This window comes from Hordeum vulgare, chromosome 7H (assembly GCF_904849725.1).
Source record: "Hordeum vulgare subsp. vulgare chromosome 7H, MorexV3_pseudomolecules_assembly, whole genome shotgun sequence".
NCBI lineage: Eukaryota > Viridiplantae > Streptophyta > Magnoliopsida > Poales > Poaceae > Hordeum > Hordeum vulgare.
The window spans coordinates 36,457,291-36,469,170 of NC_058524.1; the positions used below are offsets into that span (position 1 = coordinate 36,457,291).

Below are 11,880 nucleotides of genomic sequence, written 5' to 3' on the forward strand. Positions count from 1 at the left end.
CAAATCGACCAAAAAAACAAAGGAGGGAAACATGAACTGTAGTGAGATCTAACTCGACACAGAAGGGAACATGCTGGACAAGGGTTCCGGATTCACTCACCACAGCCGCCGCCGTCGCCGAGATCGAAAGCTCCGCCGCAGAAACAAAAGCGCCGCCGCCGTCTTCGGCTCACCGCCGGGAGCAACAGAGCTTCAGACGGGCGGTTCAGACAGACAAGCCAGGCACGGGGACACGTATCAACCGATGCACTGCCAAGTGGGGCCGTTAGTAGATGCACTGTCAAGTGGGGTCGTAAGTTGACGATCTGCCAAGTAGGACCCACATGTCTTAAACATAACCTCGCTCCCGTTGACGACCATTTTAATCGCCCGAGTGGGCCTTTGGCTATTTGGGCCAGATAAACGTCGCACATGATCCAATTTGCATCAAATGTGTCGCACAGGATCCAATTCGCATCAAATGTGTCGCACACGAGCTATTGACCCATTAAATAGGGCTATCTATACAGTAGGTCAAATAGGATCAGGTATTGCCAATTCCGAATTCAAGTACAAAAACTAAGAAGTTGGCACTTTTAACACAAGGAAAAGGGAGCCCACATATAAAATCAAAAGCGAGTTGGTTCTTGGAAAGATACTGGTACCTCAAAACTAGGGTCAATAATTCCGTATTCGTACCACATAATGAGAGGAAGGTGGCAACATATGTATCCAGAAAAAAGAAACCTACCAAGATAGAAGCCAAGAGTAAGTGTAACTGAAGAATAAAATCCGAGGAAAAAGAATCTCTTCACGTAGAAATGTGCACAATTGTCCATATCTTGATCTAGAATTGGCACACGCACTTGAATGCGAATTCAAATGAGATGATAAGCTCAATGAGGAATTCTCCATGTCGGCCTGATCTTGGTGTGTCACTTAGATATCCTCTAGTTATCATTCAGATCTAGGAATGTTTGATGAAGCAAGCTTCGATAATTGGAATGATGCCCTTTGTTTATTGCATCACAAAAACTACAAGCCAATTCGAAGGGAAAAAACTGATACACGAGGATATGAAGAGGTTGAGACACGGAGTTGAATCCTTGACTAATTGGCTTACCAATCTCTCTACCGGCATAGATGAATCCATATCACCATTTTGGCGGTGTATGTGGATGATATTGATTTTGAAAGTTACAATGGTTATGTGGTGAGGCGGGCGAAGGAGGAGCGACACGTGTATGTCTCTCTTGTTTTCATGTTCATACATGTGGGACACATCCTTCCTTCTAAGGAGATCTAATTTCTATCAAATTAGCCATGTGGGACTAAACTTTAGTTCCACCTCTTGCCCTGTACGAATGGGTTAAATACATCTATAGGATTTATTAGAAATTCAGAAAATGGTTATCGGGCTGGTCCATACAGATTAAATTCTAGCAGGACAAATGTTTTATTTGGGGGGGGGGGGGGGGTAATACTGCTGTCAGTATTGATATGGGAGGAAAGAAGGATAACCGATGACACTGACGGAACGACGTGATAATAGAGGACATGAACATGTGAAAGAAATTGAGGCACGTCTATTGGGCTTACAGACGTACGTATGATATATTTTTTCTTCCGTCGCAATGGACATGTTTCCTAGTATAAATAAACGACCATACTGGCCATAACTATCGGTAACTCATTAGGCTTTTGCCACTCCGAGCTTTGGAGTTCGAGGAGCGACACGTACGGTCTTATGAAACGGGCGAGCCATGGACGACGAGCTAATCAACCCGTGCTCCTCCTTCCCTGTCTGTCCGCCGTCCTGCCAGCTCTCCACAGTTGAAGTCGAGCACCACAACCAGTTTATCGAGTTCGCCTCCTGCGAGGTCCCCGAGCAGTGGCTGCTCAGCGACGTCGTCGTTCCGGCCAAGAGTGACGACGCGGGCCGCCTGTGGCCCGAGTTGTCCCTGCTCTCCACGGTCTCCGACTTCTCTGAGCTTCCAACTGTGAGCCTCCCGGCTTCCACGAAGCCGCAGCCGGCGGCCAAGCGGCAGGGACGTAAATCGGGAACCCGCTCCCAGCGGCCCAACGTTAGCCACGTGGAGGCGGAACGGAAGCGGCGCCATAAGCTGAACCGTCGCTTCTGCGACCTCCGCGCTGCCGTGCCCAACGTGTCCCGCATGGACAAGGCCTCTCTCCTCGCCGACGCGGTCACGTGTATCGCCGAGCTCCGCAGCCGACTGTCGCGGTTGGAGGACAAGAGCAAGCAGGCGGCCGCCGCGAGGTGGGAGAAGAGCGCGTCCTCCCGCTGTTGCGTTGGCAACGACTTCCAGCATCACCTTGCCGGCAACGAGGCAGTGGAGGTGCGGATGCTTGGTCGGGAGGCGGCGGCGGTGCGTATGACGACGGCCGCAGGGTCCGTCCCGCATGCGCCAGCGCGACTAATGGGCGCGGTCCGGTCACTGGAGCTGCATGTGCATCACGCGTGCGTGAGCTGCAGGCCGGGCGAGACGGTGCAGGATGTGGTCGTTGACGTGCCCGCTGCGCTGCAGCACGATGATGGCGCCGCCCTCCACTCCGCGCTGCTCCTGGGGTTACAGGACAGCGCCCAGCCATAGAACTTAGCTCGAGGTGCACTACCTTGTCAATTATCACTTGCTGTATCACGTGAACAGGTACATCATGGGACAGGCGTAGGGTCGATGCCATGCCGTCTTTGCTGTGTGTGTCCACGAAATAAATCCGAGCAACCTCACTTGGTTCCAGTGTCCTTTTTTTTTTTTTTTGCCTGTGAGTGTCCGTCTTATTCAGTTATACGTGAAGTTACACTTCCGCTGATTTGAAGGAGTATAATTCATCATTCGGGACGGTCTGGCAAAAAAATGCTACACTCAGGAAGACATGGTACGAAACTTCCCGTCCCACTAATAAAACTTCCGTCCCTTAATTTCAGGGTGAGCCTCCGTCGATGTTAATCACCAATTAAAATCTCCCAAGTCTTTACATAACGCTCCTGATCCATTAGGCATGTGCCAATGTATGGTTTTTTATCATCTTATCATAGGAGCATTAATAGTTTAAATTACAATCATGTTAATGCATGCGTTTCTTATGAGTTGTATCTAAATTTAATAAGTTAGGGTAGTGCATGCATGTGATTGGGATATAACCATTTTTTGCCTATGACCACGTGTAAGGGTTCTATGTTAGTTAAGATATAACTGTTGGGGAACGTCGCATGGGAAACAAAAATTTTCCTACGCGCACGAAGACCTATCATGGTGATGTCCATCTACGAGAGGGGATGAGTGATCTACGTACCCTTGTAGACCGTACAGCAGAAGCGTTTAGAGAACGCGGTTTATGTAGTGGAACGTCCTCACGTCCCTCGATCCGCCCCGCGAACAATCCCGCGATCAGTCCCACGATCTAGTACCGAACGGACGGCACCTCCGCGTTCAGCACACGTACAGCTCGACGATGATCTCGGCCTTCTTGATCCAGCAAGAGAGACGGAGAGGTAGAAGAGTTCTCCGGCAGCGTGACGGCGCTCCGGAGGTTGGTGATGACCTTGTCTCAGCAGGGCTCCGCCCGAGCTCCGCAGAAACGCGATCTAGAGGAAAAACCGTGGAGGTATGTGGTCGGGCTGCCGTGGAAAAGTCGTCTCAAATCAGCCCTAAAACCTCCGTATATATAGGTGGGAGGGAGGGGAGGAGGCAGCCTCAAAACCTAAAGGTTTGGCCGAAATTGGAGGTGGAGGAGTCCTACTCCAATCCTACTTGGAGTAGGATTCCACCTTCCCACTTGGAAACTCTTTCCACCTTGTGTTTTTTCCTTCTCAAACCTTATGGGCCTTAGTGGGAACTTATTCCAGCCCACTAGGGGCTGGTTTATCTCTTCCCATAGCCCATGAGACCCCTTGGGGCGTGACACCCCTCCCGATGGTCCCCGACACCCCTCCCGGCACTCCCGGTACACTACCGATGAGCCCGAAACTTTTCCGGTAATGCACGAAAACCATCCGGTAACCAAATGAGGTCATCCTATATATCAATCTTCGTTTCCGGACCATTCCGGAAATCCTCGTGACGTCCGTGATCTCATCCGGGACTCCGAACAACATTCGGTAACCAACCATATAACTCAAATACGCATAAAACAACGTCGAACCTTAAGTGTGCAGACCCTGCGGGTTCGAGAACTATGTAGACATGACCCGAGAGACTCCTCGGTCAATATCCAATAGCGGGACCTGGATGCCCATATTGGATCCTACATATTCTACGAAGATCTTCTCGTTTGAACCTCAGTGCCAAGGATTCATATAATCCCGTATGTCATTCCCTTTGTCCTTCGGTATGTTACTTGCCCGAGATTCGATCGTTAGCATCCGCATACCTATTTCAATCTCGTTTACCGGCAAGTCTCTTTACTCGTTCCGTAATACAAGATCCCGCAACTTACATTAAGTTACATTGCTTGCAAGGCTTGTGTGTGATGTTGTATTACCGAGTGGGCCCCGAGATACCTCTCCGTCACACGGAGTGACAAATCCCAGTCTTGATACATACTAACTCAACGAACACCTTCGGAGATACCTGTAGAGCATCTTTATAGTCACCCAGTTACGTTGCGACGTTTGATACACACAAAGCATTCCTCCGGTGTCCGTGAGTTATATGATCTCATGGTCATAGGAACAAATACTTGACACGCAGAAAACAGTAGCAACAAAATGACACGATCAACATGCTACGTCTATTAGTTTGGGTCTAGTCCATCACATGATTCTCCTAGTGATGTGATCCCGTTATCAAGTGACAACACTTGCCTATGGCCAGGAAACCTTGACCATCTTTGATCAACGAGCTAGTCAACTAGAGGCTTACTAGGGACAGTGTTTTGTCTATGTATCCACACAAGTATTGTGTTTCCAATCAATACAATTATAGCATGGATAATAAACGATTATCATGAACTAAGAAATATAATAATAACTAATTTATTATTGCCTCTAGGGCATATTTCCAACAGTCTCCCACTTGCACTAGAGTCAATAATCTAGTTCACATCACCATGTGATTCCAACGAATCCAACACCCATATGGGGTCTGATCACGTCTTGCTCGTGAGAGAGGTTTTAGTCAACGGTTCTGAAACTTTCAGATCCGTGCGTTCTTTACAAATCTTTATGTCATCTTATAGATGCTGCTACTACGTGCTATTCGGAAATGCTCCAAATATCTACTCTACTATACAAATCCGTTTCACTACTCATAGTTATTCGGATTAGTGTCAAAGCTTGCATCGACGTAACCCTTTACGACGAACTCCTTAACCACCTCCATAATCGAGAAAAATTCCTTAGTCCATTAGTTACTAAGGGTAAATTTTGACCGCTGCTAGTGATTCAATCATGGATCACTCTCTGTACCTCTCAACATACTTTGAGTCAAGGCACACATCAGGTGCGGTACACAGCATGGCATACTTTAGATTCTATGGCTAAGGCATAGAAGACGACCTTCGTCTATTCTCTTTATTCTGCCGTGGTCGGGTTTTGAGTCTTACTCAAATTCACACCTCACAACGCAACCAAGAACTCTTTCTTCGCTGATCTATTTTGAACTCCTTCAAAAACTTGTCAAGGCATGCATTTTATTGAAACTTTCATTAAGCGCTTTTGATCTATCTCCATAGATCTTTGATGCTCAACGTTCAAGTAGCGCAATCCAGGTATTCCGTTGAAAACTCCTTTCAAACAACCTTATATGCTTTACAGAGATTCTACATCACTTCTGATCCACAATATGTCAACCACATATACTTATCAGAAATTCTACAGTGCTCCCACTCACTTCTTTGGAAATACAAGTTTCTCATAAACCTTGTACAAACCCAAAATCTTTGATCATCTCATCAAAGTATATATATTCCAACTCCGAGATGCTTGCACCAGTCCATTGAAGGATCACTGGAGCTTGCATACTTGCTAGTATCTTTAGGATCGACAAAACCTTCTGGTTGTATCACATACAATGTTCGCTCAAGTAAACCATCGAGAAAACAATGTTTTGACATCCTACGTGCAATATTTCATAAATAATGCATCAACAACTAACATAATTCTAACAGACTTTTAGCATCACTACGAGTGAGAAAGTCTCATCATAGTCAACTGTTTGATCTTGTCGAAAACATCTTTGCGACAAGTCGAGCTTTTCTTAATAGTGACTTATCACCATCATCGTCTGTCTTCTTTTAAAGATCCATCTTTACTCAATAGTCTTATGACCATCAAGTAGTTCTTTCAAAGTCTACACTTTGTTTTCATGCATGGATCCTCTCTCGGATTTCATGGCTTCCAGCCATTTGTCGGAATCTGGGCCCACCATCGCTTTCTCCATAACTCGTAGGTTCACTGTTGCTCAACAACATGACCTCCAAGACAGGGTTACCGTACTACTCTGCAGCAGTACGCGACCATGTCGACCTACGAGGTTTGTAGTAACTTGATTCGAAGCTCAATGATCACCATCATCAGCTTCCACTTCAATTGGTGTAGGCGCCACAGGAACAACTTCCTGCGCCCTGCTACACACTGGTTGAAGTGATGGTTAAATAACCTCATCAAGTTCTACTACCCTCCCACTCAATTCTTTCGAGAGAAACCTTTCCTCGAGAAAGGATCCGTTTCTAGAAACAAACACTTTGCTTTCGGATCTGAGATAGGAGATGTACCCAACTGTTTTGAATATCCTATGAAGATGCATTTATCCGCTTTGGGTTCGAGCTTATCAGACTGAAACTTTTTCACACAAGTGTCGAAACCCCAAACTTTCAAGAAACGACAGTTTAGATTTCTCTAAACCTCAGTCTATACTGTGTCATCTCAACGGAAATACGCGGTGCCCTATTTAAAGTGAGTGTGGTTGTCTCTAATGCATAACCCATAAATGATAGTGGTAATTTGATAAGAGACATCATAGTATGCACCATACCAAATAGTGCGTGGCTATGACGTTCAGACACATCATCACACTATGATGTTCCAGGTGGCATGAACTGCGAAACAATTTCCACATTGTCTTAACTGTGTACCAAAACTCGCAACTCAGATATTCATTTCCATGATCATATCATAGACAGTTTATCCTCTTGTTACGACGAACTTCACTCTGAAACGGAATTGAACTTTTCAACATTTCAGACTTGTGATTCATTAAGTAAATACTCCTGTATCTACTCAAATCGTCAGTGAAGTAAGAACATAATGATATCCACTGCGTGCCTCAGCACCCATTGGACTGCATACATCAAAATGTATCACTTCCAACAAGTTACTATCTTATTTCATCTCAATGAAAACAAGGCCTTGCTCATGTGGTATGATTTGCATGTCACTGGTGATTCGAAATCAGGTGAGTACAAAGATCCATCAGCATGGAGCCTCTTCATGCAATTCATAGTAACATGACTCAAGCGGCAGTGCCACAAGTAAGTGGTACTATCATCATCAACTCGTTTCTTTTGGCACCAATATCATGAACATGTGTAACACTACGATCGAGATTCAATAAACCATTGAAGGTGATTATTCAAGAAAATAGAGTAACCATTATTCTCTTTAAATGAATAATCGTATTGCAATAAACACGATCCAATCATGTTCATGCTTAACGCAAGCACCAAATAACAATTATTTAGGTTTAACACCAATCCCGATGGTAGAGGGAGCGTGCGACGTTTGATCATATCAACCTTGGAAACACTTCCAACACGCATCGTCACCTCGCCTTTAGCTAGTCTCCGTTTATGCCGTAGCTTACATTTCGTGCTACTAATCACTTAGCAACCGAACCGGTATCCAATACCCTCATGCTACTAGGAGTACTAGTAAAGTACACATCAACATCATGTATATCAAATGCACTTCTTTCGACTTTTGCCAGCCTTCTTATCTACCAAGTATCTAGAGTTGCTCCGCCTCAGTGACTGTTTCCCTCATTATAGAAGCACTTAGTCTCGGGTTTGGGTTTAATCTTGGGTCTCTTCATTAGTGCAGCAACTGTTTTGCCGTTTCACGAAGTATCCCTTCTAGCCCTTGCCTTTCTTGAAACTTAGTGGTTTTACAAACCATCAACTATTGATGCTCCTTCTTGATTTCTACTTTCGCAGTGTCAAACATCGCGAATCGCTCAAGGATCATTGTATGTATCCTTGATATGTTATAGTTCATCACGAAGCTCTCACAGCTTGGTGGCAGTGACTTTGGAGAACTATCACTATCTCATCTGGAAGATTAACTCCCACTTGATTCAAGCGATTGTCGTACTCAGACAATCTGAGCACATGCTCAACGATTGAGCCTTGCTCTTTTACTTTGTGGACAAAGAATCTTGTCGGAGGTCTCGTACCTCTTAACAAGGGCACAAGCATGAAATCACAATTTCATCTCTTTAGAACATCACTTATGTTCCATGACGTTTTACAACGTTTTCGGCGCCTTGCTTCTAAGCCATTAAGTATTTTTGTACTGAACTATCGTGTAGTCATCAGAAACGTGTATGTCGGATGTTCACAGCATCCACAGACGACGCTCGAGGTGCAGCACACCGAGTGGTGCATTAAGGACATAAGCCTTCTGTGCAACAACGAGGACAATCCTCGGTTTTACAGACTCAGTCTGCAAAGTTTGCTACTATCAACTTTCAACTAAATTTTCTCTAGGAACATATAAAAACAGTAGAGCTATAGCGCAAGCTACATCGCAATTCGCAAAGACTATTAGACTATGTTCATGACAATTAGTTCAATTAATCATATTACTTAAGAACTCCCACTCAAAAAGTACATCTCTCTAGTCATTTGAGTGCTACATGATCCAAATCCACTATCTCAAGTCCGATCATCACGTGAGTCGAGAATAGTTTCAGTGGTAAGCATCTCTATGCTAATCATATCAACTATACGATTCATGCTCGACCTTTCGGTCTCATGTGTTCCGAGGCCATGTCTGCACATGCTAGGCTCGTCAAGCTTAACCCGAGTGTTCCGCGTGCACAACTGTTTTGCACCCGTTGTATGTGAACGTTGAGTCTATCACACCCGATCATCACGTGGTGTCTCGAAACGACGAACTGTAGCAACGGTGCACAGTCGGGGAGAACACAATTTCGTCTTGAAATTTTAGTGAGAGATCACCTCATAATGCTACCGTCGTTCTAAGCAAAATAAGGTGCATAAAAGGATTAACATCACATGCAATTCATAAGTGACATGATATGGCCATCATCACGTGCTTCTTGATCTCCATCACCAAAGCACCGGCACGATCTTCTTGTCACCGGCGCCACACCATGATCATCCATCAACGTGTTGCCATCGGGGTTGTCGTGCTACTCATGCTATTACTACTAAAGCTACATCCTAGCAAAATAGTAAACGCATCTGCAAGCACAAACGTTAGTATAAAGACAACCCTATGGCTCCTGCCGGTTGCCGTACCATCGACGTGCAAGTCGATATTTCTATTACAACATGATCATCTCATACATCCAATATATCACATCACATCATTGGCCATATCACATCACAAGCATACCCTGCAAAAACAAGTTAGACGTCCTCTAATTTTGTTGTTGCATGTTTTACGTGGTGACCATGGGTATCTAGTAGGATCGCATCTTACTTACGCAAACACCACAACGGAGATATATGATTTGCTATTTAACCTCATCCAAGGACCTCCTCGGTCAAATCCGATTCAACTAAAGTTGGAGAAACCGACACTTGCCAGTCATCTTTGAGCAAAGGGGGTTACTCGTAACGATGAAACCAGTCTCTCGTAAGCGTACGACTAATGTCGGTCCAAGCCGCTTCAATCCAATAATACCGCGGAATCAAGAAAAGACTAAGGAGGGCAGCAAAACGCACATCACCGCCCACAAAAACTTTTGTGTTCTACTCGAGAAGACATCTACGCATGAACCTAGCTCATGATGCCACTGTTGGGGAACGTCGCATGGGAAACAAAAATTTTCCTACGCGCACGAAGACCTATCATGGTGATGTCCATCTACGAGAGGGGATGAGTGATCTACGTACCGTTGTAGACCGTACAGCAGAAGCGTTTAGAGAACGCGGTTGATGTAGTGGAACGTCCTCACGTCCCTCGATCCGCCCCGCGAACAATCCCGCGATCAGTCCCACGATCTAGTACCGAACGGACGGCACCTCCGCGTTCATCACACGTACAGCTCGACGATGATCTCGGCCTTCTTGATCCAGCAAGAGAGACGGAGAGGTAGAAGAGTTCTCCGGCAGCGTGACGGCGCTCCGGAGGTTGGTGATGACCTTGTCTCAGCAGGGCTCCGCCCGAGCTCCGCAGAAACGCGATCTAGAGGAAAAACCGTGGAGGTATGTGGTCGGGCTGCCGTGGAAAAGTCGTCTCAAATCAGCCCTAAAACCTCCGTATATATAGGTGGGAGGGAGGGGAGGAGGCAGCCTCAAAACCTAAAGGTTTGGCCGAAATTGGAGGTGGAGGAGTCCTACTCCAATCCTACTTGGAGTAGGATTCCACCTTCCCACTTGGAAACTCTTTCCACCTTGTGTTTTTTCCTTCTCAAACCTTATGGGCCTTAGTGGGAACTTATTCCAGCCCACTAGGGGCTGGTTTATCTCTTCCCATAGCCCATGAGACCCCTTGGGGCGTGACACCCCTCCCGATGGTCCCCGACACCCCTCCCGGCACTCCCGGTACACTACCGATGAGCCCGAAACTTTTCCGGTAATGCACGAAAACCATCCGGTAACCAAATGAGGTCATCCTATATATCAATCTTCGTTTCCGGACCATTCCGGAAATCCTCGTGACGTCCGTGATCTCATCCGGGACTCCGAACAACATTCGGTAACCAACCATATAACTCAAATACGCATAAAACAACGTCGAACCTTAAGTGTGCAGACCCTGCGGGTTCGAGAACTATGTAGACATGACCCGAGAGACTCCTCGGTCAATATCCAATAGCGGGACCTGGATGCCCATATTGGATCCTACATATTCTACGAAGATCTTCTCGTTTGAACCTCAGTGCCAAGGATTCATATAATCCCGTATGTCATTCCCTTTGTCCTTCGGTATGTTACTTGCCCGAGATTCGATCGTTAGCATCCGCATACCTATTTCAATCTCGTTTACCGGCAAGTCTCTTTACTCGTTCCGTAATACAAGATCCCGCAACTTACATTAAGTTACATTGCTTGCAAGGCTTGTGTGTGATGTTGTATTACCGAGTGGGCCCCGAGATACCTCTCCGTCACACGGAGTGACAAATCCCAGTCTTGATACATACTAACTCAACGAACACCTTCGGAGATACCTGTAGAGCATCTTTATAGTCACCCAGTTACGTTGCGACGTTTGATACACACAAAGCATTCCTCCGGTGTCCGTGAGTTATATGATCTCATGGTCATAGGAACAAATACTTGACACGCAGAAAACAGTAGCAACAAAATGACACGATCAACATGCTACGTCTATTAGTTTGGGTCTAGTCCATCACATGATTCTCCTAGTGATGTGATCCCGTTATCAAGTGACAACACTTGCCTATGGCCAGGAAACCTTGACCATCTTTGATCAACGAGCTAGTCAACTAGAGGCTTACTAGGGACAGTGTTTTGTCTATGTATCCACACAAGTATTGTGTTTCCAATCAATACAATTATAGCATGGATAATAAACGATTATCATGAACTAAGAAATATAATAATAACTAATTTATTATTGCCTCTAGGGCATATTTCCAACAGTCTCCCACTTGCACTAGAGTCAATAATCTAGTTCACATCACCATGTGATTCCAACGAATCCAACACCCATATGGGGTCTGATCACGT

The 11,880-nt window shown here is 45.6% G+C and overlaps 1 protein-coding gene across 1 annotated transcript; it reads left to right on the forward strand.

Moving 5' to 3' along the window:
* Positions 1 to 1,742: 1,742 nt before the first annotated feature.
* LOC123408162 (transcription factor MYC2-like) lies at positions 1,743 to 2,591 on the forward strand. The gene has a single exon (XM_045101338.1). It carries the CDS (start codon positions 1,743 to 1,745, stop codon positions 2,589 to 2,591), a length of 849 nt encoding a protein of 282 aa, XP_044957273.1.
* Positions 2,592 to 11,880: the final 9,289 nt, after the last annotated feature.

What these genes read in the sequence shown, in the direction of transcription:
- LOC123408162 (XM_045101338.1), top strand. Translation starts at nt 1,743, where the DNA reads ATGGACGACGAGCTAATCAACCCGTGCTCCTCCTTCCCTGTCTGTCCG.